General features: G+C 51.8%; 1 protein-coding gene across 3 annotated transcripts in view; it reads left to right on the top strand.

The window, feature by feature from the left end:
* The first annotated feature begins 8,664 nt into the window (after window positions 1–8,664).
* The window catches only part of MYT1 (myelin transcription factor 1), a 41,324-nt gene continuing 25,239 nt past the window's right edge, over window positions 8,665–24,749 (top strand). For 2 of the 3 annotated variants that reach the window (XM_086622680.1, XM_086622679.1), the window contains exons 1-6: window positions 8,665–8,757; window positions 15,976–16,030; window positions 17,951–17,981; window positions 21,137–21,199; window positions 22,396–22,643; window positions 23,611–24,486. In XM_086622680.1, coding sequence (XP_086478806.1) covers window positions 15,976–16,030; window positions 17,951–17,981; window positions 21,137–21,199; window positions 22,396–22,643; window positions 23,611–24,486 — 1,273 coding nt within the window. In that variant the 5' untranslated portion in view covers window positions 8,665–8,757. Of the gene's footprint in view, window positions 8,758–15,975; window positions 16,042–17,950; window positions 17,982–21,116; window positions 21,200–22,395; window positions 22,646–23,610; window positions 24,487–24,749 lie in introns of those variants that run through there. The other variant, XM_086622678.1, reaches the window with a different exon arrangement.

The following is a 24,749-nucleotide window of genomic DNA, read 5'->3' as shown; positions in this document are numbered from 1 at the left end:
AAGCGTGGGGCTGTAGGAAGGACAGAAAGGTAGCTATTTAATTTCACTTACATGGGGGCCACAGGAGCGCTGAGCGCAGTGCTAGCAGGGCTACAAACTGAACACATTTGACTATTCTCCTTCTTTGCAAGCCAGTTCAGCGGCGCTGATCCTGGGGGGCTGCGATGTCACGGCTGGCAGAGCAGCCCAGGCTCCTTTGGAATGATGCCATTGGAAGGGTCGGCTTCACGGCCGCGTTCCATGGCGGGCAGCGCGGCACCCCCTGTGCATCCCAGCTCCGGGAGGTTTGGCGTGGAAATGGGCTTCAGGCAGAGCGTGGCGAGCCCGTGCCGTGAGTGGGGACGGTGGCAGGGGGCTGAGGGGCAGCGGGCACTGAGCAGAGCTGCCTCTGACCCCAGGGGAGATGCTGGCGCACGATGATCTCACCTCCTTTTCCGCCTTATTGCTTCTGTCTCTCTGACTCCGTGTGACACACGCTTACGTGTCAACTTTTCACTTCTTATACGGCGGCGGAGAGGAAAGGCTTAATATCAGCAAGACAAGCTGGCAGCTGGGAAGCAGCCCACTTAGTCATCTCACTTGGCATCAGCGGCGCTGCCGGCCGCTTCCCCGGCTCTTCCAGGCACCTTCTCCCTCCTCCGCCCGACCTGGTGTCACACCTGGTAGAAATTCCCATCTGGAAAATCAACATCATTTGCTCAAGCGGGACCCCGGTCCCATGCAGAAGGGTTTGTGTCCCCCCCCAGCTCAGGGCAGCAGTGGTTGGGGGATTTTTGCAGCTTTTTTGCCCAGAACTGACGGGGCCAGGGGTGAGGCTCAGAGCAGATTCAAATTCCCTTGGACTGTGACAGCTGACACTGGGGCATCTCCAGAGGTGTGGAGCCCATGAGGAACCAGAAGTCATTGACAGCTAAACCTATATGATTAAATCTATATAACTAAAATGATAGAGGAAAGATAGGTTCATGTCTTACCTATTTCTTTTACTCTTTCCCTACGCACTTGTGAAATTTATATTTGCTGCTCAGAAACAGGCTGGGAGCTGAACGACGTGCTGCCCTGTCCTGTGAAGGCTGTCTGGAACTGGCTTTTCTCACGTAACTTGCTATTTCTGTACATGAAGAACCTCATTAATTGCCTTTTGCTTCATACATTTGGCTTCCCCCCAGCACACAGCCTTGTATCCCCCCCCTGCGAGCACAACGCTCAGGCTTGCTTTTCTTCTCCTCTCTTGATGTCCAATCTGATGATGGAGCAGCTTGGACACAAGGTGTCAAATACCTGAGCTCGGTCAGTGCACCCAACTTGATCTGTTCGACATCCATCCACGCTGGAAGTACCTCCTCGCTTGGGTGCAGAGCAGCCATGAGAACAAGGAATCTTTGGTTGCAGTGATTGCTGATGTCTCCTCTCACCCGTCAACCTGTCGAGATGGGCTTGTGCTCACGGTGCAGCGGGACAACCCTGTCCCAATCCCCATGGGTGAGGAGATGCAAGCTAAGGGCTGTCTGGCACGTGGCTGCTGGCACTGGGACCACTGCCACGGTGGAAGTGGAAGGATCACCACGCTGGTCTCCCTGGAGGTAAACCCTTCTCTCAAGGGCTAGGAGAAGAAGAGGTGAACTAGGAGGGTCTTGGAGCTGAAATCCCCTAATCTGGTTTGTTCCTCTACATCTGTCATCTTATCATGACCCCTTCCTCAACTGCCCTCCTCACTATTCATCTTCAGCCCCAGGAGCCCCAACGCTGCCCTGGGGCCCCTTTATCCAAGGCCAGGTTGGATAAGGCTTTGAGCAACCTGGTCTAGAGGAAGGTGTCCCTGTCCATGACAGGGGGATTGGAACAAGATGATCTTGAAGGTCCCTTCCAACCCAAACCGTTCTATGATCTATGAAGATGACTGGACTCCGAAACGCACCCCACGTAGTGATGTCGGCTGCTGTGAAGGCAGCGGCTGGGCTGGCTTGGGGGGCTGGGGCAAGCCAAGGCACCCACCACCCCTTTGTTTTTGTGATTGCCATCCATGGCCTCTCTCTGCCTTAGCTAAAAAACACTGCCTTCCACTGTATCCTTGTCAAGCCAAGGGGACCAGGCACATGCTGTGGATGTATCCAGGGTCATAACATTATCTTTTTTGTACAGCACAGACACACCGTGCACATGGACTCACTCCCTGCGCCCGCTGTGCTCGCCCCACGCAAACCTCCCCACCTCACCCAGGTGATTTTCCCCTTCCCAAGGGCTCCTGCCTGTCGGCAGCACGGCAGGAAAGGCTCCACGAGGCACAGGATGCTCTTGTACCCTCACCCTGAGCCATCGGGCCGTTCCCTTTGGCAGCAACGTGGCTTGGAGCTGCTTCCTTCCCCCCGGCCCAAGACACGCTTATCCAAAACCAGCTCTAAAAATTCATCTGCGCTGAATTCTCCCGCTGGTGTTTCGACACATCGGCTCCGCGGAGGCTTTCGGTTTGGTATGAAAAGTAATTATTACCGGGGTGCAGTTTAGCAGTTGTGTTCTACTGTGCTGGTAAGGTTAAAAGAAATAATAATAATAATATAAGAAAGACTCAGCCAGAGTAACAGCCTGCAACGTGCTATTTGCATTTTTAAGGAAACACTTCTTTGAGACAGCTTGGGTGAAAGGTCGGCATTTGCATATAAATGGAAAAGAAAGTGTGTGATGCTGGAAGTTACATCTATATTATTTTCTCAGCAGTGAGCTGCTGTTTCGGAGATTAAGGGACGCGGTTTGCATTTGGCTTTCATTGAATAGGGACGGTACCAGGAAAGCCAAATTAGGGCAAAATAATGAGGGAAATGCAGGAGAAGAAAGAAGCAACATCCCATTTCTTGGAGACGCTCTCCTGCGTGCCTGAGGTGTTACACGCCTGTTTGCACACGCGCTGGGCACGAGCAGACGAGCGTCCCTGAGCTCTGCCTCCACAGGAGGATGGGCGCTGGAGATGGAGTCGGTGGCAGGAGTGGGCTGAGCTGTGGATGAGCCTGGCGGAGGGGGGGACGCTGGCACTTGTTTGGAAGTGATAAGCCAGCATCTCCTTGATTTTTTTCTGGTTTGTTGTTTTGTTTTTTTTTTTTTAGTTTTTTAAATACATATATTTGTTGTTGTTGTTGTTCAGGCTCAGGTCTGATGGACCCTTAACCCACTGCTGAGGGCTTTACTCCCTCTCCAAGGAGTGGGTTTGTGTGCTTCTTCCCTTCCTATTGCAACATTTCCTCGTGTTCAGGAAACCTGAATCTTCTTGCCATGAAGCCAGTTTCCCCTTCTCCTATCCCAGGGCCATGAGAAAGGGATGATTCCCTTTTTCCCATCAAAGATCTGGCAAAGAGAGTTCAAAAGCATCCAAAGCTGCCAGGTACCACGGGGCAAAGCACAAGCTAGCATGGCTGAGGTGGCCACGGGGGCTGCTGCAGCCACCCGGGGCAGAGGCAGCAGCTGATGGCATCAAAAGCAGGATGAGCCAAGGTGTGAGGTGGCACAAGGCTGGGAAGGAGGATGTGAGTCACTTGTGCTTCGTGTAGTGCTGGAGGGGAGGGAGCTGTGGCGTGGGATGCTCCCTGGGCTGTTGCTGGCCCTGGCACTAGAGCAGGAAGGGCTGGAAGGAGAGTGGCAGGTTCCTGCAGACGGAGAGGGAGAAATAGTCGCATCGTGCTAGCGATGACCTGTAGTCTTCCCCTTTCCATAGCCAGATGGAAATGCTGGTGCTCTGCTCCTCTCCGCTGTGCCCCCAGGATCTACGGAGCTGAGCAGGGCTGTGCTCGGGGGTCGGCAGCGAACACCTCCGAGCCGTGCCAGTGCTGAGCCAGTTGCATAGCGGGTTGGCGATGCCCGCCGTGCCGCAAGCATCTGCTTGGCGGTGAGAGTGCTGGAAAGGCTTGATCCTACTGAAATCAAACCCCTTCCTTTCCTTTGGGTCAGGGGAAAATAAAAGATCAGAGCGTGCATCATAGGTTTCATCACCTTTGATGCTGCAGCCCGTGGCTCGGTAGTGCAGTGGGTTAAGCCAGTGTTAGGTGTTGGTTGGGGCTGTGGGATCAAAAATTCAGCTCACCAGTACAGTGGTGTTGGGTCTCTGAAGAGCTGCCCAGTGTGGCAAAGCACTGTCCGTCTCGGTGAGAGGGGGCACGGCGGGGAGTGATGTGGGGATGAGGAGCAGCGAGCCCCGAGCTGCTGGAGCGGGATGTGACGGGTCGATGTGACGATGGAGCCAGGGGATGGGAGCAAGGAGAGACCGAGCGCTCGGGTGGGCTCCCTGGAGAGCAGCCTTGTGCATCTGGGCTGGGATGCGTGTGTCCCTCGCCAAGGGCAATGGCATTTGCCAACTCGCTTTAAATAAGAGTTACAGTTAGAAGTACGGGGTGGCCGTGACTCTTGCACGTGGTGGAAAGGATTCCCCAGGTGCTAGTGGAGGACGACCATCTCCTGGCGTTTGCTTTCCGTGCTCCGGGGTTCATCAGTTCCCCACTTTGCTGTTGGTACAAACACCATGATGGGGCTGGGTCCCTGCAGCTCGGCCCCAGCTTCATAGGGGGACACTGCTCACAGCCCCCCCATTTCTCCTTTTATAGAGATTATAAACTCTCTGGGGCTTGTCCAGGTGAACTTCGCAGGTGAGGGCATCAAAGCTCAACATCTGCTTGGTGACTGCCAATCTTCTTTCCAAACACGCTAAGGAAAAGGAACTATAGGTCAGCAAATGAACATCAAAAAACAACCTGCAATCTAGCTGGCCATGCTACGTCTGCAATCCATACATCCCATCCTAACTGATTATTAAATCATATTCGCTGATAAGTACGAGATGTAATATCTATTACACAGCTGTTAAACCTCAATTAATATGTTTTAATGATCAGTCATTTACTGTGCAATATACAATTAACATCCGGTATTAAATCTTAAATTAAACGCGTGTTTGGGAAGCTAAATTTGAAGCGCTGAACGGAGCCGTGCCGCAGTAAACAGCGATAATTGCGTTGAATAGACGGTGCTCCTGTGCCCTGAGAGGGGGGCGAACCTGGCATCGGAGAAGAATTGCTGAAGTAGCTGGGTTCTGCTTTTTCAGTGTATTTTGATCCCTACGGAGGTTTTAGCTCCTCTCCCTGGAAAAAGGCACCCTGGTGTATAGCAGAGGCTGAGCTGGCAGCTGCTCGCTCCGGGTATCGGCTCAGCGGGGTCTTTTCTTGGCCAGGGCTGGGCAGGAGCGCAGGGCGATGGGTTGTGCTTCAGGCTGGTGTGGGCTGTGCCAAGTCCTGGGGGCTGTGCGGGGGGCTTCAGTGGTGCAACTGGGAGCTGGGACTGGAGCGTTAAACCCAAGATAAGGCTCACGTTGGCTGCTGGAAGAGAAGCCCTCATTGCACCGTGGGTTCGGGGCCACACGGGAAAGCGAAGTCAGTTGTGGGTGTTCGCAGTAGGGGCGATGCTCTGCAAAACGCACGGGGGGGAGCCCACCAGTGGTGCAGAGTGGGTGGAGGGCCCCATGGGGGGCTTTTGCAGCTTAGAGAAGAGGCAAAATTTGGATTTGAGATGATTTTTGTTTTTGTTTTTAATTCATATGAAAGATGGGGTCCAAAGGGCACCCTCCGATCCCTGGCACTGCTGCTGTGTTTGCTCTGAGAAGTGAGTCCGCGTCGTCTGGTGGGACTCAGAGGGACCCAGACTCTTCTCAGCACGTTGCTGCCTTGTTAGCACAGGTTCACCTTTCCCATGAAAAATGTGCCTGAACAAAGATGAAGAAAAATCTTACTCTCTTCCTTTTTCTTTTCTTGCACTTGGGAGAGCAAATGAAGATTGATATGTTTTTCTTCTAGTCTTTCAGTTTAAATATGCAGTGACACATCTTATGAGGAAACAAAGCCTTCACCCCCATCTTTCCTCCACGGAACCTGTCTCTCACCCCAGCACTTTGCTATAGCAGATGTAACCTCTGCAGAGACTTGGAGACAGGATGGTGCTGCTTCCCCTGGCACCGTAAGGACACGGGTGGGAGCTGGCTGCCACCCGGGCAGCCCCCTCCTGCCACGTCCTGCCTTGTTTGCTATTCACCTTCTGTGCTCCAAGGCTTCCAGTGAGGTTTGTTTGGTTTATTTTGGGAGGAACTTTCTGCCATTCTTTGGAGGGTTTAATTTTTTTCTGGCAAATCAATGCTTTCTTCTCTCTTTGGAAATGGAAAGTACAACATAGCTAAGTCTGATTAACACTCTGAATCGCGTGTGGTCTCCCTCCCGAGTTTCCACATCTTCTTGTTTGGAGTTGATGAGGGTGACCCAAAGGTTTCATGGCTCTTTCGTGCCAGGATTCTGCACAACTCGCAATGCTTCGGTTCACAGCTGACCTTTCCCTGTAGGTATTTCTGAAGGAGAGAAGGGGACAAACAGTGTCAAGGTTTAGGGAAGAACCTCATTTGGAAGAGGACACGCTGATGTTTTGGTGGTGGATTGTCATAAATGTTGATGGAGAAAAGCAGCCTGTCTGGAGAGGGACCCAGTGTGGATCCAGTGATGGGTACTGAGGATGGAGCAGGTGGGGGAAGCTGGTGATTTCCTGTGGGATGTGAACATCAAGCAGTGATCCATTAGACTAGCTGAGCATCTAGGTTTTTTTTTTCAAGGAGTGGATGGAATTGGTCCTGGCTGTGAGCTTTGCCTGTCCCAGCTCGGTGCCAGGAGGGGACCCTGGAACCCGCTGTTCCCTCCAGGATCTGCTTCCCGTAGGCAAAAACTTGCGTTTAAGGCAATATCCTGCGTTTCCCCTTGGGTGGTCCAGGTAGGGGTTAAAAGAAGTGTCCTTCACATAACCAGCGAGCTGCGTTTCTGCTGAAGCCAGGGTCCGGAGGCGAGGTGGAAAGGGCACAGGCGGCAGCGCAAGATGATCCTCTCCGGAGACCAGATGCAGCACGGAGCAGAGGAAACCTGATTCGTGTGTTGATGGAGCTGCCTTGGCCGTCTGAGCCGGGCTGGGCAGTGGGACAGCAGCGGACAGGAGGGTGCTGAGCTCCTGCAGCCAATGCACCTTCAGCCGGGCTGAGGCTCCTCATCCCAACAGGCAGCCCTTTCCCCTCCTCTTGCTCACAGGGATGAAGGCACAGGAGGTTGGGATGGGGTCTGTGGCAAGGACAAGCTGGCAGCTTCCAGAGCTCACCCTTAGCCTATGACTTCAGCACGTGTGAGCAGAACGGGCCCAGAGAGCATAGGCGTGCGTGTGTGTGTGTTTGCTATTTTTTTTCCTCCTCAGGGTTGAATCTCATGAGCTCTCAACCTTTCAAAAAAATCTTCTGAGCTGTCTTTAAGGTTATTTTGCATCCAGGATCCGTTGTTTCTGCAGTTTAACCTGCTCCCTGCTCCTATTGCTTCCCAGAGAGGATGCTTCTGCTTTAAAACATGCTGCCTGGGAGAAGGATGCTCAGGGAAATGCTCCAGAGAAGCCGGCAGGCTGTACTGTCCTATGAATGTGCTATAGAAACATCTTTATTTCTTCTTATTTGATGTTTTTCCCCTCTGTTCTCCTTTCCTCTGTCCCTTTCTAGCTTCTTTCCCACATTTTGCTTGGTTTTGATCATCTGCACGGCCATCTGTGCCTCCCCACTCCCTTTCCTTGGAGCTTCTCCGAAGCAGAATAATGTTTCAGCAAGTCTTGGATTTTGTTTCCAAGCCCTGTGCCTTTCCCGTGGGTCCAGGCTGGAACACAGTGCTTCAGGCAGGGTTTGGAGTAGAGTCTCCAACACAGATGTTTCTCCTGTCAAACCCAGAAAGGTCCCCCCAGCTGCCCTCCTGCCTTCAGAACGGCTCTGGTTTAGGACAAATGCATGAAGGTGACTTTCACGGTCATCTGTCTTAGGCACTAACTTGGATTGTACGTCACCATAGGATCGAATTATCCCAGTCTTTCAATGTACTTATTCTTGTGAGAGCACTGTGGGACATACTGGTTGTTCCTTAATGTCTTGTAGACAGATTACAGACAAAGGCAGGGCAGGAATAAATTCCCTAGCTATTTTCTGCATGTTCTCCTACAAGTTGCTTCGTGGCAGAGCAGATCTGAAGTTGCTTGGCTGGTGTCCTCCACACTCAGCAATTACCCATTGCTGCAAACACCCACCTTCCACAGGTTTCCTTCAGCCTGTGCGAGCCCTCTCCCTGCTTTTGCTGTCTTTGAAATCTCCCCAGTAGTAGAACCATCAAGACAAGGAAGCATGGGAGCCTCTTCCAGCAGAGGAAACGAAGCCTTTAAAGTTGTACTAGATGAAAGGAAAATGCCAAGGATAAGGCGTGTGTTCCCCTGAATCTTTCCCTCCACTGCCTCTCACTGTAATGACCTGCTCCCAAAACACTGGTGTTGCAGAAACCTATGTGGGGACCCCACTCAGCTCTCAGTGATGTCCCATCTGCTGCTTTAGATGTGTGATTTTTTTTTGGTGAAAGATTAAAAATTAACTTCACCTCTGGAGAGAGCAGTAGGCGTAAGGGTGGAGCAAGAGCAAAGGCAAGAGAAGCCCTTTGCCACCTCATGCAGGGTTTGAATGGCCATTAAAGGAAGCAGGCAGGGAATAAATATTGTATTTTCACCTCTGGTTGATGCTGCTGATGGGGTGCTGGGCTGACTCTGCATCCTGACCCCATGTTCCTCTTCCCTTCCCCAGAAAATGAGTTTCGGGGCGAGCTGCTGAGTCAGAGGTGGACCTGTGGAGAGAAGATCAGCAGCTGCGAGGGAGCCGCCAGCCTGCACGGCACACGCATCAAGGTGAGCAGAAAGCCCTTGGTCCTCCATAAGCGTGTGCTTTTTTGGTACAGTGGCCCCCCCCACCCCATGCATTGGCCATAGGACGAGGGCCACGTGCTGCTCCAGGCCCTATGGACCAGGTGGTCCTGGGGGATGGAGCCTTTCCGGTACCCAAAGTGATGGGCAGGACTTGGAAGTCTCTGTCTCCTTGTTACAGCTGAACCTCCTGCGTGGTGAATCCGGGCAGAGAGGGCTTCCAGCTGCCAAGATTTGGCTTTGGGTTCAGATATTTAAATTCTTCCCTTCCTCTCTGGTCTCATCCTTCAAGGATGGCTCAGATCTGGATATTCAGGTCAGTCCCAGGCTTGTTAAAATAGGCCCTTTCTCCCAGGCGCCGGCTGGTCGGAAGAAGCCCCTCGTACTCCAGGTGAAGCCATGGAAGCCTTTGCAGGAGACAAGTGAGGCATTCATCCCCCCCCGGGACCCCGGGCAGATCCTTGGGGGCTCAACAGAGCCGCTCATTTACTGCTGCAGCTGCGGCTGATGAAAGAGGTCCAGCCAAGGCTGTCAGACCTCCTGGCAGATTCACTGCCAGCAGATTAGGAAGCCTTAATTAAGCATAGAACTGGGCTGCTCATTACGCAAACGGCGCTTCCTGTCCTGTTTCGGCCTCTTGGTAACGAGGCACCATCTCAGACGGGTGGACGGACCCACCTGGGTGGTGGAGGAAGCCCTCCTTGGGTGACTGATGTTACCGACTCTTCCTGTATCCCTGAACAAACCGAGCCCTGGGAAAACCCCAAACCAGCAAAAATCCACCCTTAAAACCCATCCTTCTTCTCTAACAAGCTGTCAGCTGCGAGCAGGTGTCACCAGGAAGGCTCACACACACCTTCTTGGAAAGCAGAGTAAGCAGTTGTTGCTATATTTAAAACGAGCTCAATTAAGGCTTTTCTATTGAACCTGCCAAATAAGCACTTAGATTAGATTTAATAAGATTGTTGTACGTTAATAAAGCAATGATTACAAAAAGTAATATTCCTGGTACCTGGCGCTCATCTAGCGCGCGCCTCTGCCGAGCACATCGCTAATGTTAACCCTTTCTTGCAACCCCCAGCTCTGCTTCTCTGTGTTTCATCAGACTGACCGGTCTGGGGGCAAGAGGAGGAGGTGGGAGGGGGCAGCTGAAGGTGGGAGAGGGATTTTGGGAAGCTGCAGCTTTTGGAGGTGGGTAGTGCTGGTCCTGTAGAGCCATGTCCACGAAGAGTCACATCACGAGGGCCTGATCCTGCGAGGCTGAGCCCACCGGCCCGAGGTGCGTGAGTGAAGCAATAGATGAGTTCTGGTCCTTCGCTATAAAAGCCAAATTAAATTTGAGTAGGAAGTGGCTCCTCCAGCCAGGAGGAGGTTGGCTTTGATAAGGCTACCGCCGGCTCTCTGTCAGCAGTTTTCTCCACGCGTTACTTTAAATCCATGTATGCAAACTTTAGAAATATTTCTTCGCATAGTAGTGCACTAGCATATTTATTTTCTGCTGTGTTTTCCTAAAATCCAGGTGGAACTTGGGCTAGTTTAGGCCTGGATATCGTGTGTGTGTGTGCAGCCCTCTTATCTCCTGGAGGGGAAAGAGGTCTCAATCACTCTCTAACCTTTGGATCCGCACTGTGTTCTCACACTCGTGCTTCCATGTGTGCTCATAAATACATATTGTATTTAAACGTAGTTTTCCATGCTGGTTAACAGCTCGTAATCCCCAGGATGTGCAGCGGTGAAGGACAATGGGATATGGGGCACGTTGACTTATTTATTTTTGCCTCTCAAGAAGTGCAGGCGCAGGATCGAATTTCCCGTGGCGGGTCTGAAACGGGATCCGAGCAGAGCGCCGGGCAGAGGCGCTCAGTGCGTGGAGCTGGCTCAGCCCATCGCCTGGACCCTCCTGCCTGGGCTCGTCCTGGGCCACGGTGGCTGATGGAGAAATGAATCTTTTTCTCCCAAATCGTCTCTGTTCTCCAGCATTTCACTTGCGGTGCCGGAGTTGGTTTGGTTTTTATTTTGGGTGGGGGTTGGACCCTTTCTGCAAATGCCAACTGAGCCCGGCTTCAGGAGGAGGTTTGTGACACAGCTGTAATTTTTAATTTGAGGTGGGTACAAGCTGTGGCTTTGCATCTGAAGATGGCAAGGCAAAATCCTCCCCCCCCTGCTGACTCCAAGCCCGAGAACATCGCACTGGGTGTCCTTTCCTGGAAGCAGTGCGAGAGCAAAAGGCAGACAGTAGTTTATTCAGCCGAGGACGGGACTCACAATAGGTGGAATGTCAGGAGGATTTAAATCAAGCAGCAGGGAAGACCCTAAAGGAAGAAGGGAAAAAAAAAAAGCCCCTAACCTCAGAGTGTGATTATAAAATAGCAGCTGGGAGCTACTATTGAGCCTTTTTTAGAAGCAGAGGGAGGCTCTTGATCAAGGGGTATTCTTCCATCACCCCTTATTTATTTATTTTTTAAAAAATGAACAGCTAGAGAAGGCCCAGTGGGACGAAGCCCTCTTCATCTCCCGTGAGGGTTGATGATGGCACTTTGCAGGGGGAAGAGATTTGGAGATGCAGAGCCAGCTCTGTCCACCCATGTTCAGCCTGTGGCAGCCAGGGGAGGATTCCTCATGGGGTGAAAAATTAAAAACCCTCCAAAAGAAATCGGGACAGGCATTCGAGCCCACCCACCCTCACTGCTCAGGTGCTGAAGGGCAGTTTTACTGCCTGGCTGTGATGTGTCCCGTAGTCTGCATCTGCTGCACCTTGGGGTTTGCTCCCTTCACACTGATGATTGTTATGCAGGAAAGGAGCAGCAAACAACAGTACAAATTAACCAGCAAAATTATTTTCCCTGGGGAGAGCTTGAAGGAGTTTGCTGGGATAACGCTGGTGGTGGTGGTGGAGCTTCCGCACACACCATCCTTCTCCCTTCCCATCCCTTATCCTGGCTTTGAACCCAGCCCTGAAATGGGGTTGCAGGAGCTGGACCATCACCTGATGGTGCATGGCTGAGGTGTAGTGGGGTCCTACCTCGTTCAGGTGGTCAGTACTGGGTTTTCCCTTGAGGAGCTGAAGAAGGGGTTCTTTGGACCTGGAAGAGGGGGAGGACCAAGTAGAAACCCACTGTTCAACACTTCTGTAGGAAAAATGTCATTTCTCCTGGCATTTTCCTCCTCCTGCTGCTGGGCAAACTTAGGGGTTTGTTCTTTAACTAAAAATAGAGGCTCTTTCTGTCCATCTGTCCCTCTAAAGCTCAGACACAGCTTCCTGCAAATGGCATTTTGCTGTTTCCACAAATAAGCACTGATGGAAGCTCTGCTGCTTTCAGAGTAAAATAAATATTCCCGCTGAATCCTCACCTCCCTTTATCCAGCTGAAGGCTTTTTCAGCGTGTTTATTTTCTCTGAGCTCCGTGGTGCTCTTGAACACACACAAAGTATTCCTGCTGACCGTGGGGAATTTCAGCGTGGCCCTGAATGGTACATTTGCATAGAGCTGTGGAAGCCCAGGCACACCTGGGCATCACCGCACGGGAGGCTCCAGCAGTTTTACGTTAGCACCTCGGTCTTCCATTGGAAAAAAAATGTGTATTAAGATAAGAGAGAAGAAGAAATTATCAACCCTGTAGTTGCTCCATAAAATTAAACTTCCAACCCATGCTGCTGTTCCCGTGCTGTATCGCTGCGGTCTTGGCAGCAGAGCCAAGACCGTTACTGTAGAAGTAAGCTGCTAAAATTCACATCATATTCAGGTTGAACTGTCTTTTGAGTTTTATCTGTCTGAACATCATTGATTTAGATTTGCAGCATCGGGGCATCATCAGCACAGTCTGTACTATGGTCGTGGCCTTAGTGCGGGGCAAACGCGTGGCAAGAAATAGCCCCGGCACCACGGCACCTTTGGAGAGAAGACAGAAAACAGGCACCCAGAGATGAAGTGATGTTCTCAAGGTTACCCCGACTGTCAGTGGCAGAGCATGGGGCTGAATCCTGAAGCAGGTACCCTGAGACCCAGCACAGGGTCCTTTCCACCGCGTCATCTCATGGGATTGGGTTAAGGAACCTGCTAAATGCTTCTTTTGGTTTAATGTGAGAGAGGATCCAGCGATGAGATGAGGAGAAGCAGGAATAAACCTCTGTCTTTTCTGGCTCTGTGGCTAACATGCGCTCAGGCTGGCATCTGGTAGCAATAATTGATTTGCAGGTTTCCTTTCAGATTGCTCTGTTTTCCATTCAGAGTTAAAATAATAAGAGTGAAATCCGGGGAGCTTCTCAGCCTGGCTATTACGCGAGCAAGAGAGGGAACAAATGAAAACACCCCATCAGTCTCCAAGACTGCAAACATGCACTATGTGACCTGAAATTCCGCATTAAAACGATCTGGCTAGAGAGCTTCTCGCTGAGGAGGCGAACAATGAAGGACAGTGGTTTCGTGTAACCTTCACGTGTCTGAGCCCCACCACCGTGGAGGCTCCAGAAGCGCAGTCATGGCCACGTCAGTTCATCTAACTCGCCCGGGAGGAGCAGGGGCTGAGCTCAGAAATGGACCTTTTTTTTTTCTGGTGTTTCTGCACTTTGGTGGGAAATGAAGATTTTTGTTTGCTTGTTTTTTGAGGGCAACGCTGCTGTTGATTTAAGCTGAGAAAAGGAGCCTCTGATGGTGGAAAGCAGAGTCTGGGTGTGCAGAGCCCACCCCATGCCCCTGGTGCTGTAAGCAAAATGTTTTAAATACGCAGCGCTGGGGCTGTGTTACGTTCTCTAACAGAGTAAAGGGGTCTTCTCTAGGGGGAAAATACTCAATAATTTAGTTTTGGGGTTTTTTGGGGGAGGTTTTGTGTTGTTTTTTTTTTTTTAAAGGCTGCTTTTTACTGTAGGCCAAGGCAGCGTAGTTGGCTTTTCCACCCTTCAGTCCTTAGCAAGGTTGGGTCCGTCCTCGCCTTAGGTGGCTCCTGTCCCCTTTGCCCATGCAGTGACCAAGTGTGTTCCCATCTTCCCAGGGCATTGGATCCTGGCTTGAAAGAGTTGTCAAAGGCAATGGGAGGAACTGCTTTATGAGGTGCTGTGGTGGAGTGAGGAGCTCAGATTGCAACGTCTCATTTTTGGAAAACAAATGTGACGTTACGTTGGATCTCTCCCGTTTATAAGCAAGCAGCTTGTCCTTGAAGGGCAGGTTTATGAAAACTGAAGTTTTGCTCTGTTTTTTGCCCACTATCCCTGTGAGGTCCCATCCTTTTCCTCTTTTTTTGGCTGGTGCAGGCGATGCCTGTTACGCTCCCCGCAGCCTGTCCTCCTCTGCCGCTGGGAATCGTTTACCCGCAGGAAACCCATACTGCCAAGGCACCAGCCTAACGTGTGCCAATTCCCTGGGAAAGCTGTCAAAAAGGAAAGAAAGAAAAAGAAAGAGCGAGCCCTCTTTGAAACCGGTTTTGGTCGGAGGCAGGATTGCTCCCAGCAATCAAACGCACGAGTCGCATTGTCGGCGCGCGGCGGCGTTCGCCAGCTCGCTCCGCGCACGCCGACGCCGACAGGCTCATAAATGTAATGAAGTCCCTTTGACACCTGCTCCTCTCCACGCTTTAAACGTGAGCCATTGGTCCGCGGGGAACCCGGGCCTTTAAAAATAGAAATTATAGTAATTGTCTGCGGTGTTATTGGGAAGATTGTAATAAACGCGGAGCAGAGCACCGCGGTGCCACGAGCTGGATGCTGACGGGGTGCATCAATTGCTCCAGGTTTTCATCCCTCCCCCCCTCCTGCTTTTTTTTTTTTTTTCCTCCTCCCCCTCTCCGATCTGCCCATCTAACAAATCACATAAATCACCGCGTGTTAAGGCTGCGTTTCCGGAGGGTGGTGGTGGGAGGGGGAGAAGAACTCGGGGAAATTTCATCCCTCCCCTTTGAGGTGTTCTCAGCTGCAGAGCCCCATCGGCATCATCCCTGGCGCCAGTGGAGCAGCACGTGCCCTGAGTGCGTGTCCCTTCCTGCTCCTCGACCAGGGGGAGCAGCCGCTCGTGCCCCCCCTTTGCCAGGGGTGCTGGGGGGTTGGCTGGGGTGCCCCCTCCTTTGGGAATGGCGCAGGAGCTGGTTGGATACCTCTGCAGCTGGGCCTTGTAGAGGATGCTCCAAAGAGAATTTGGTTTTATGATGTCAAATCCCACTTGGAAAGTGTCCTTTCCCCACCTTTTCTCTTTCCTTCTGGTTATTCCAGGAGGAAACATCCCAGATGGTAACAGCAATAAACCCCAAATCGTCTGGTCCCCAACCTACCAGGCTGTGACCCACCTCCCTGCTCACAGCCCGGTCCTGTGCACCCCCTTGGCATTTGCTGCCAAATGCACCTGCCTGCAGAGAGGGCATCTGTGTCGAGGGTGAGACGTAAAACCAGCTCTTTGACCCCTTCAGTGACTTCATTGACCAGTTTTGTGAAATCCCATTTCTGTTATTCCAGCTGAATCTCCTTTCCCCACCGCGGAGCTCCCCTGGTTTCGCTGCTCCCACCTCCAGGCACAGCCCAATTTCCAAGCTCCCCTTGATGCCAGGGTGCACCCCGGCGGTGGCTGCGCTTCAGCCTTCTGCTACCATGTGCCATGTTGTGATGTTTAATTAATACCAAGCACTTTGAAGTCCCCGACGTTACTTATTCATGCCCCGTATTCCCCACAGACCCTCCCGTTTGATGTCCACGTTGCAGGGGTTATTTAGATGCAACCCTCTTTGTGCCGAGTTCAGGCCGAGAGGAGCGGTTCCTCTTTAGGGCACTACATGAAAAGTTGCTCTTCCCGGGCATGAGATCAGCTCGGCTGCATATTGAGAGATTTCTGCGAAATGAAATGTGCTGGCTCCTCACCCACGTGCTCACAGCACTTCTGGGATGTAAATCCGTAGAAGTCAGTTCTGCCCTTAACAAGCGATAGCTCAGACGCAGCCGTTTTCCATCCCGGGCCACCACGTCGGGGTGTTTGTCCCTCTGCGGTACCCAACCAGTGGAGAGTCCTTGTTGTGTCCCAGGATGTGGAAATTAATTTCAGGTTGCTAAATTGGGGCGCTGTGGGTTGGATGACAAAAGTGATGCAAGAACCGTCCGTCGCAGACACGGGGGAAAGCTTTCCCTGCCGCCCAGGTGTGTACACAGAGCAGCAGCCCTGGGTGAGATCGTCCTTTAACAATAATTTTGTTGTTACTTTTCAACAATTATCTTTTCTTTCCGTTCCAGATGAGTTTAGAAAATGATGATAAGAGAGCACGCACGCGATCGAAGTCTATCAGAGGTGAGCAGCTGGTGATCCCGCAGCGCGGGGGTGTAGAGTCCCGAGCTCCCTGCGCTTGGCTTGTTCCAAACGGGCTTTGATTTTTCTGGTCCAGGCTTAACTCTTTAAGTTGGGCTTATTGGCCTCCTTCCAATCCCACTGAAATTTGTTTATGAACCTGGAAAACTCCCAACCATGAGCCTTTACAGGTCCTCATAATATTTAACCCTTATCCTCTACACCCCGGGGAAGGTAAAAAAAGAAAAAAAAAAAGGCAAAAAAAAAAAAAAAAAGCGGAAAAAAAAAAAGCCCTTTTGTATGCTTTGCTTTAGGGGGATCGCAATCGCTGGAGCTTCAGATCAGCTCCCAGGGCTTTCATCATGCACACTCTGCCAGTGGCTTTGAAGTTACACATCTGAGAGTGCCTGGCAGAAGCCGAGCACGCTGGAGCAGCAAACAGGCCGTCCCCAGCAGGGACGTGAGGACAAACGCCTCGTTAATGCAAAGCTTGATTGCTATTTATTTTCCGACTTAAAAAAAAAACCCAAAACACCACTGTGTAGGTCTGCCTGCCTGCCTTGTGTCTGGGAGGAGGCGAGGTGCCCTGACGCAGAGCACAGGGTGTCACCTCGGGTGGTCCCGTGGCCACGTGTGATGGGTACAGACCGTTTGGGTTCCTTTTTTTGTGGCTGTGGATACGGTGAATTGCAAAGGAAGGGAGGAACGAACGGGGCTGGCTGGAGAAGTGTGATGGCTGGAGGGACGGTGGCTGCACCCACACAGCTGTGCTGGACCCCTCCCTTCATCCCTACCCACCTCCCTCCTTCCTCTTCTCAGCATCTGCATCCTTTTCACAGCAAAACGAAACCCAGATGCTGCCAATCGTGCTGGGTCGAGTTGGGATACTTGGGTTTTGTTGCGTTGTTGGAAGGTGCTGGCTCAGGTTGCTAACGAGGGTGCCCTGATTCTATTTATTTTCTCGCACCCTGCCCTCCCCACGCTCCAATCTGGGTTTCTTGATGTGAAAAGGTAATTTATTGCGCTCGCCCTGGGACTTGCCACTGCCTCCAGTTCGTTGAAGCTGGTGAGTCATCCCACCGGGAGCTGGATCCCAGGAAACCCAATTAGCTCAAACAAATTGAGCAAACGTGTTATGGTTTTTAGCCTGGGCAAATTTAGACTTGTGTTGTGAGGTTTTTTTGCCTCCTGATTATTTGAATTCCTGGCTGGATGTAGGGTTTCAGCAGCAACGCGATGCTGTTGGATGTTGTTATTCTAAGTGGGATGTTCTCTTATTTACAAGTGGGGAATAATCCCTAAAGCCCCTACAAACTCTTATTTACCCGAAAAGCCAAGCAGCACATCCTCTCTGCTGTGTCTGAGCATAGGCAGGAGCTTCCACATCAGCCCAGGGTGACAAGGGGAGAAGAAAAATGAGTCTGTGCCTGTTGATAGGTAGAGGGTAAAGGTGGCCATTGCAGCAAAACAGTAGTGAGCTGTGCAAAAAGTAACTGAGGAGCATATTTTAAAGGCAAACAGAGAAGAAGGCATGAGAAAACCCGGTCTTTACTTAAGAGTGTTTGACTCGTATGCATGTATATCAGTACAGCTCTGTTGACTTTAACGTTGTCACATATTTAGGGAGAGACGATGTCCCTGATGCTGCAAGCATGTGCTCATGTGCTTGAAATGAAGCACAGGCAGGAGGATTTACACAGCAGGATTATGATTTACTCCAGGCTGGCATGCAGTGGATGATGGCAGGATAGATTTGCCCTTTCTTTCCCCAACGGGATGCCTGAGGAGGCAATAGAAACCCAGCCACAGGAGAGGATCCCCAGAGAAGGGGGATGTCTCGGGGGGGGGGGGGTGGCCAGGCACCTCTGCTGTGTTTTTGACCTTGTGTTTGTTTCCTTTGCCGCGTCCTGCCCCTCCGCCCAGTGCCCACAGAGCTCATCGGCCAGGAGGTGAGGTAAGGACCCGGCTCCTCCTGGGCGGTGGGAGAGAGGGGAGGCCCCGTGCTGGGACTGGCTTGGGTAAAGCCCCACAGCTCCTTACAGGCTGGGGAACGTGGGTGAAGGGAGCAAACCCATGGGACTAACGGGATGGGAGTCTTGCTGGGGGGGCTTATATTAGTGGGCACCTTGTTTTGTCCAAGTCCTCGGGGCACCACTTGACAACACCCACCAGAGGAGCCGCAGGAGTTAAAGGGATGGAAGCACGAGCTCTGGTTGGGTCACATTAGACTGAAGACCCTCCAGCCATCCTCTGTCCCACCCTAGATCTAAACCCCAGCAAAAAGTGACGCCCACATTTTCTGTTGCAGAATCATTAGGGACAACATCCTACTAACCAGAGTTTCTTTTCCATGTATTTTACATCCTCTCATTGCCCCCAAAAAAACGTTGTGTCATATCACTTCTTGTGCCAGATGCTCCTCCTTTGGCCCTGTGTCCCCTGTTGAGTCACCGAGGCCCTGTTGTCACTCATTTAGCAGCGCTGGCATGCCAACAGCAGCAGCCAAAAGAGTCAGAACGAGCCTCTGCAGCCCTACAGAGCTTCTCATTATAAATAACAGCCTCCTCCATCTCTAAGCTCCTTTTAAACCTTGTGCAAGGTCTTACACAAGAGGTAGGAGTCTTTAACCTGGACAGGCACTAATAGCAGGGGTTGCCTTTCCTAGCAGCCTCCGTTCGGAAGCCGTGTGTGTGTCAAAGAGTAATTGGACCTTAACCAACCCAATTTCAGAGCGTTTCTGCTCCTCCGCTCTCCTATTACTCTGGAGAGCCGGGAGGAGGGAGCAGCGGGCATGCCACTTCTCCAACTTTTATTGCTGAACACTTGAGTGGAGGTGGTAATTGGAGCAGGTGACATATATAAGGGGCAGGACAGAGTGCTCCACAAAGCCATCTCTGCAGCTGTCACCTAATTGCCTGATTAACTGGACGATTAATCGACTAATTGGAAGCAGGGCATCGTCTGCATAACAATAAGAGGCCCTTTTGTCAAGCCTAGGAAGGCTGGGGAGGGGGAAGAGAGCAGGTCGTGGCTCTTGTGGGGAAGGAGAGTGGCTTTAATAGACTTCGAAGCCCTTTTCTGCTTTTGGGAGCCCTGCCAAAATACAAGGAACCTCCCCAGAGGAGAGCGGGGGTGGGAAAGCCTGGCCCAGGACACGCCGAGCATCACCTCTGCGCTGATGCTTTTTAAAGGGATTAAATCGACACAGCGAAGCCACAGACATCCCAAATCGCCACCTGCTTCGGAAGAACCTCGGTGCTGAACCACTTGGCCCTTTCCTACTTACTTTTTACTGCGGGCTTCGTTTCACCACATCAAAAATGGGGGGGGGAGGAGGGGGGGGGCGGTGAATCGGCTTTAATTGATGCATCTTCATCAGAGCTGCTCTTGTTCCCCACTGAATAAGGCCTTTTTCTGGCAAGTCACTGGTGACATAAACACCCCTCTGTCTTTTGGCGTGCAGTCACCTAAAGTGTGTCCGGGGCTGCCCAGGACAGAGCAGCCTCAGTCATGACTGAGGGCAATTAAAATTAAATAGACTTTCAGATCATCGGCAGAGGCAGCAGCAAAGGGGGCAGCTCCCTCTTCCGATTACGCACGTTAGCGGGATGAGATGTTTTTATGCAGGACTTCCAGCGTTTTTCTCAGGAAGGGATGTCTCACCGGCAGGCGAGACCCCTGGCACGGCAGTGTGTGTACGCCGAAAAATCTGGGAGCCGTCCCCTAAGCTATGGCGTTGGAGGATGCTCAACATCTTGGGTTGAAATTATCTTAGCATTAGCTTTGCTAAGCTAAAGCAAGCCGGTCTCCCTGAAGGAAGGATTCCTCCTCCCCTTGAGAGTTCAGCCACCCCTTCCTGTCCCATTTTTGGGTTGAATGATATTCTTTGAACGCAGCGATCTGACTTGTGTGCGGTGTTCTGGGGTGTTGAGCCATTAATAACCCGCCAGAGCTGCTGCATCCATTAGCGCGCTCGGATCCTCCTCATCCTCAGCTTTCTGCAAGGGCTGAGCTCTCTGCTGGGAGCAGAAACTCTGAGTCCCTAAAGCCTGGCTAGGCACTCGGTGCTATTTAACGTTGTCCTGTGGCTTTTACTCCAAGAATTACAGGCTGGCCAGATGCCCTCGGGGCTGGCGACGCCTTCTCCCTTTGCACTGTCAAGAGATTTCATTACCGCTTCCAACATCCCGGGCTGAGGGTGATACGGTGCTAAATGAGGTTATTAATCCTCCACGACTCCGGAATTCCTCAGACGTCAGGCGAGTCACTTGGGCATCCTCTAATCAATGCCATAATCTGGTTTTGCCAGAAAATGTTTGCTTTAATGCTTCTTATCTGGAGCCCTTGTTGCTCCTGGAGCTGGGACTAATTACCGCTGCGGGGAAGGCGCATCGCTGTAGCCCCCGGCAAAGGCAGCAGCGGCTGCGAGCGCTGCCTGGAGCTCCCCGAGAGTCTTTAACTCATCCTCTTCTGCAGAGCAGCAGGAACAAATGCAGGGATTTGGGAGATCGGGTCACCTAAATCCCATCTGTTCCCCCAAAAGTGAGGCTCTGAGGTGCTCCGAAGGATTTTTGTCCTGGCCATCTCCGCCCAACGTGCTCTGGCTGAAACCTCGTCGATCCACTCCTCCCAGCTTGCTCTTCCCAAAAAGCCACTCGTTTCTTGCTGCGAGGAACCCCAGTTCCCTGATAAGCCACCAAAGAAGTGAAAATCCCACGTTTTCCTCTCATACCAGAGAAAAAGGAAACTAAAGAGTGGCAGCAGGGAGGCAGGGTGCAGTAGTTGTCTGCTTCTTAAAAGCTTGCTCTTACACATGCAAATCTTTAATTAAACATACTCATAAAACTATAATGAACCGTTCATCTAATTAAACAGGGAGAGTCATTTCATTAATTTTTAGCAAACTGCAGGGCTGCTCTCCCGCCCTCCTCGCTTGGAATTCAAAGGGACAAACTGAACCATTTGAGGGAAATTATCTCCCCTTTTGTGGTTATTTTGTTCCTTGTGCACAGGACCTGTTTAACTGACCGGAGTTTATACACTTCTAATTAAAAACGAATTCTCTGAGGCCTATTGCTGTTCTTAACAGTTCCTTGTTTCCCTCTCAAGCTGTCCAACCCCAGGCTGTAATGGCTCCGGACACATCCGTGGAAAGTATGCAAGACACAGAAGGTGAGGCTGGGTCAGAGGTAGTGGGGATGGAAAAACATGAGCAAGAAGCCCCAAAACAGATGCTCGCTGGAGAGGGGCTAGTTCAGATCAGCAGCTGAACTCACCCGCCCCAAATCTGCCTACCTAAGAGCCTATTTCTGGGTCTCTACCAGTCTGTGAGGGATCCTGGGGGATCAGCCTATGAAGACAGGCTGAGAGAGTTGGGGCTGTTCAGCCTGGAGAAGAGAAGGCTCCGGGGTGACCTCATTGCAGCCTTCCAGTACCTAAAGGGGCTACAAGAAAGCTGGAGAGGGACTTTTAGACAAGTGCATGTAGTGACAGGACATGGGGCAATGGCTTTAAACTGAAAGAGGGGAGATTTAGGTTAGATACAGACCCTCACTCTGAGGGTGGTGAGGCACTGGCACAGGTTGCCCAGAGAAGCTGTGACTGCCCCATCCCTGGAAGTGTTCAAGGCCAGGTTGGATGAGGCTTTGAGCAACCTGGTGTAGTGGAGGGTGTCCCTGCCCATGGCAGGGGAGTTGGAACTAGATGGTCTTTGAGGTTCCTTCCAACCCAACCCATTCTCTGATTTTGTGATCTGCTTCACCAGGCTGACAGCAGCCTTCCCACAGACCCCAAACCATGGCATGGTACCTGGCTCAAGTGCCTGGGGTTGATGGGACCTGTCGACAGGCAGAGATTTTGGTCTGCTCAGTGCCTCTGTTGAGAGGGAGGGGTAATGAGAGCACACCGGCTTCCTTGGAGGCCATGCCAGCCTTAAACCGGTGGTTTTCACCACCCTGGAATGATGAAATCAAAGCAGTTGGTGGACATGTTCCAGGGGCTGGTTCTGCATCCCCTGGCTGGTTTCATGGTGATATAGGTGACCATCACCAGCAGTGGGGCTGTGAGCTGTTGGTTCTTGCTGCTCCCTGGACAACAACTGCTCATGGGCCAGATGGCTGGAGTGAGCCCACCATCCTTGCACTGACATCTGAGTAAAGCTGGTAAAGTTGCAAACAGCCAAGATCTGAGAGCAGATCTTCTGGCCACGAAGGGTTAAACCAGCTAAAAATCTGGGCTGCTGGATAATTATTTTTTTTTTAGTATTAGTGTATTTGTCCCCCTTGCCTTTGCCTAACCGGCTGAGATGCCGTAGCCATGCCTTTCTCACCCGGCAATGCCTCCTCTCTGCTCCTTGATCCCATCTGCAGTTTACAAAGCTGCCCTCTGGCAAAGAAGAGGAAACTTCAGGACGCGGAGGCCGAACATCTGGTGTCGAAGAGAAAATCCCATCCGCTCAAGCTGGCCTTGGATGAAGGCTACAACGTCGACAGCGACGGCAGCGAGGAGGCCGAGGCGAAGGAGGAGTCGGGCTCCGAGGAGTCGGAGGGGACGCTGGAGGAGGACGAGGCGGAGGCGGTGGAGCCGGAGGAGACCCGCAGCCCCGAGCCGGCAGAAGGTGCTTTATCATTATTGATTGCAGAGCTGTGTTCTGCAGAGGAATAAAGGGCAGGGAGTGTTAATAACCAGGAGTTATAGCTCCTCTGAATTATGTACAGGATGGGTCCTTCAATTATTACGTTCGGTAGAAGCACGACGGCAAAGCTCCGGTTAAGCTGAGAGGGGATACGTGCCTGTTGTCCCTGGTGTCTCAGAAATGAGAGCTTTTCCATCAGGGATGTTCCCTGTGGAAAGAGCCACGGAGAGCATGGAGGAGCTTGCTGTGTGGCTCAGATGGCAGTGGGGAAGGCAGCCAGGGTCCCACATCGGTGCCTCGAGGGGCTTGGCTGCCTCCCCCGGCATGGGAGCCATCCCCATCCAGCCATTTCCCAATCCGGCCGATCTCCGAGAGGAGCGACAGGCAAATGGTCTGAGTGTCCAGCTGGGGTCCTGGCACCATGTTGGACCCGGTTTGGAGCCCCTGGCGTGGGGAGTGCTGGGAGGGAGGGGCCAGATGGCTGCTGATGGTCGGGGACTGGGAAGCCGTGTGCATCCCAGTCTCATGAGAGTTTCCATGTGGAAATGCCCTTTCTACCTGCCGTTCCCAGATGCAATAAATGAGGCTGCTCCAGGGGTGTAACAGCCAGGCTCTGGTTTCAATTAAGCTCACATAAGACAAAGAGATGTTTATGAGCTTATATAATTATGGTTTTCCTCTTTTTTTTTCCTTTTCCTCCTTTTTCTCTTCTCTTCTCTTCTCTTCTCTTCTCTTCTCTTCTCTTCTCTTCTCTTCTCTTCTCTTCTCTTCTCTTCTCTTCTCTTCTCTTCTCTTCTCTTCTCTTCTCTTCTCTTCTCTTCTCTTCTCTTCTCTTCTCTTCTCTTCTCTTCTCTTCTCTTCTCTTCTCTTCTCTTCTCTTCCTTTTTTTTTTCTTCTTTTCTTTCTTTTTCCCCTTTTCTTTCTTTTCCTTCTTACCCTACCCTCCCAGAGAGAAGCCCAGCAAAATCAACCCATTATGGACAAAACACAGCAACAAGTACGTCTGGGCCCAGCAAGGCCAGCTATAGCAGCTACCAAGAAATAATCGCCAACTCTCTCCTAAACCTAGGCCAAATAGCGGAGGAAACCCTCGCCATCGAAGGGCAGCTGCCTGAAGCTGAGCTGCAGGTCTCCAAGTCGCCATCCAACGTCGTGCACCTGGTCCACGAAGATGCAGGAGAGGAGTTAGTGGAGGAGGAGTGCGACAAGGAGATCATCATCCAGACAGAGGATGCGGAGGAGGTCATCGAGGTCACCAGCGAACGCAGCAGCGAGTTGTGTCCGGAGCACCGGGACGATGCAAACTGCGAGGAGTCCTGCAAACTGCAAAAGGCTGAAGCTGAAGAGGAGGATGAGGAGGATGACGATGAGGATGAAGACGAGGAGGAGGAGGAGGAGGAGGAGGAAGAAGAGGAGGAGGAGGAAGAGGAAGAAGAAGAGGAGGATGAAGAGGAGGAGGAGATGGCTCCTGAAGTGATCTGTGAAGAAGCTCCTCACACTTCTCAGGACACCCAGAAAAGCCACTGTGAAGGACAGTTCAGCCCGAAGCCCGAGTACTCGGTTATCGTGGAGGTCCGGTCGGATGATGACAAAGACGATGATGCCCGCTCCCAGAAATCAGCAGTGACTGATGAGTCAGAGATGTATGACATGATGACGAGGGGGAACCTGGGTCTGCTGGAACAAGCCATCGCGCTGAAGGCTGAGCAGGTGAAAATCGTGCGGGAGCCCAGCCGGCTGCCAGGAGACCACGTCAAGCACTTCCAAGTGGACGAGAAACAGAGCAAACCACTGGACAGCATCCGAAAGAGCTACTACGGCAAAGGTACGGGGTCGAGCCATCGTGTGCCTCCTTCCTTCCTATCCTGCTAAGTTTGTCTGCTCAGCTCCCCATGAAAACCAGGCTGCTGGGTGGATCCATAGCCCACAGAGGGAATTTAGCCACAAATCCTCACTGCCCACAGCGATGGGGCCATCCTAGAAGTCAACAGTGAATGCACAAAGCAATGGTGTCCTCTACATCTCTGCAGGGGAATTGCCTGGCTAAATTGTCTGTTGGCCTTGAAAATCTCAGCCTGAGCAGTAGGG

Source organism: Tauraco erythrolophus, chromosome 18, assembly GCF_009769465.1.
Source record: "Tauraco erythrolophus isolate bTauEry1 chromosome 18, bTauEry1.pri, whole genome shotgun sequence".
In the NCBI taxonomy this organism is placed as follows: domain Eukaryota; kingdom Metazoa; phylum Chordata; class Aves; order Musophagiformes; family Musophagidae; genus Tauraco; species Tauraco erythrolophus.
Note: the sequence above shows the minus strand (reverse complement) of the source record. Positions and strands in the feature narration are given on the sequence as shown.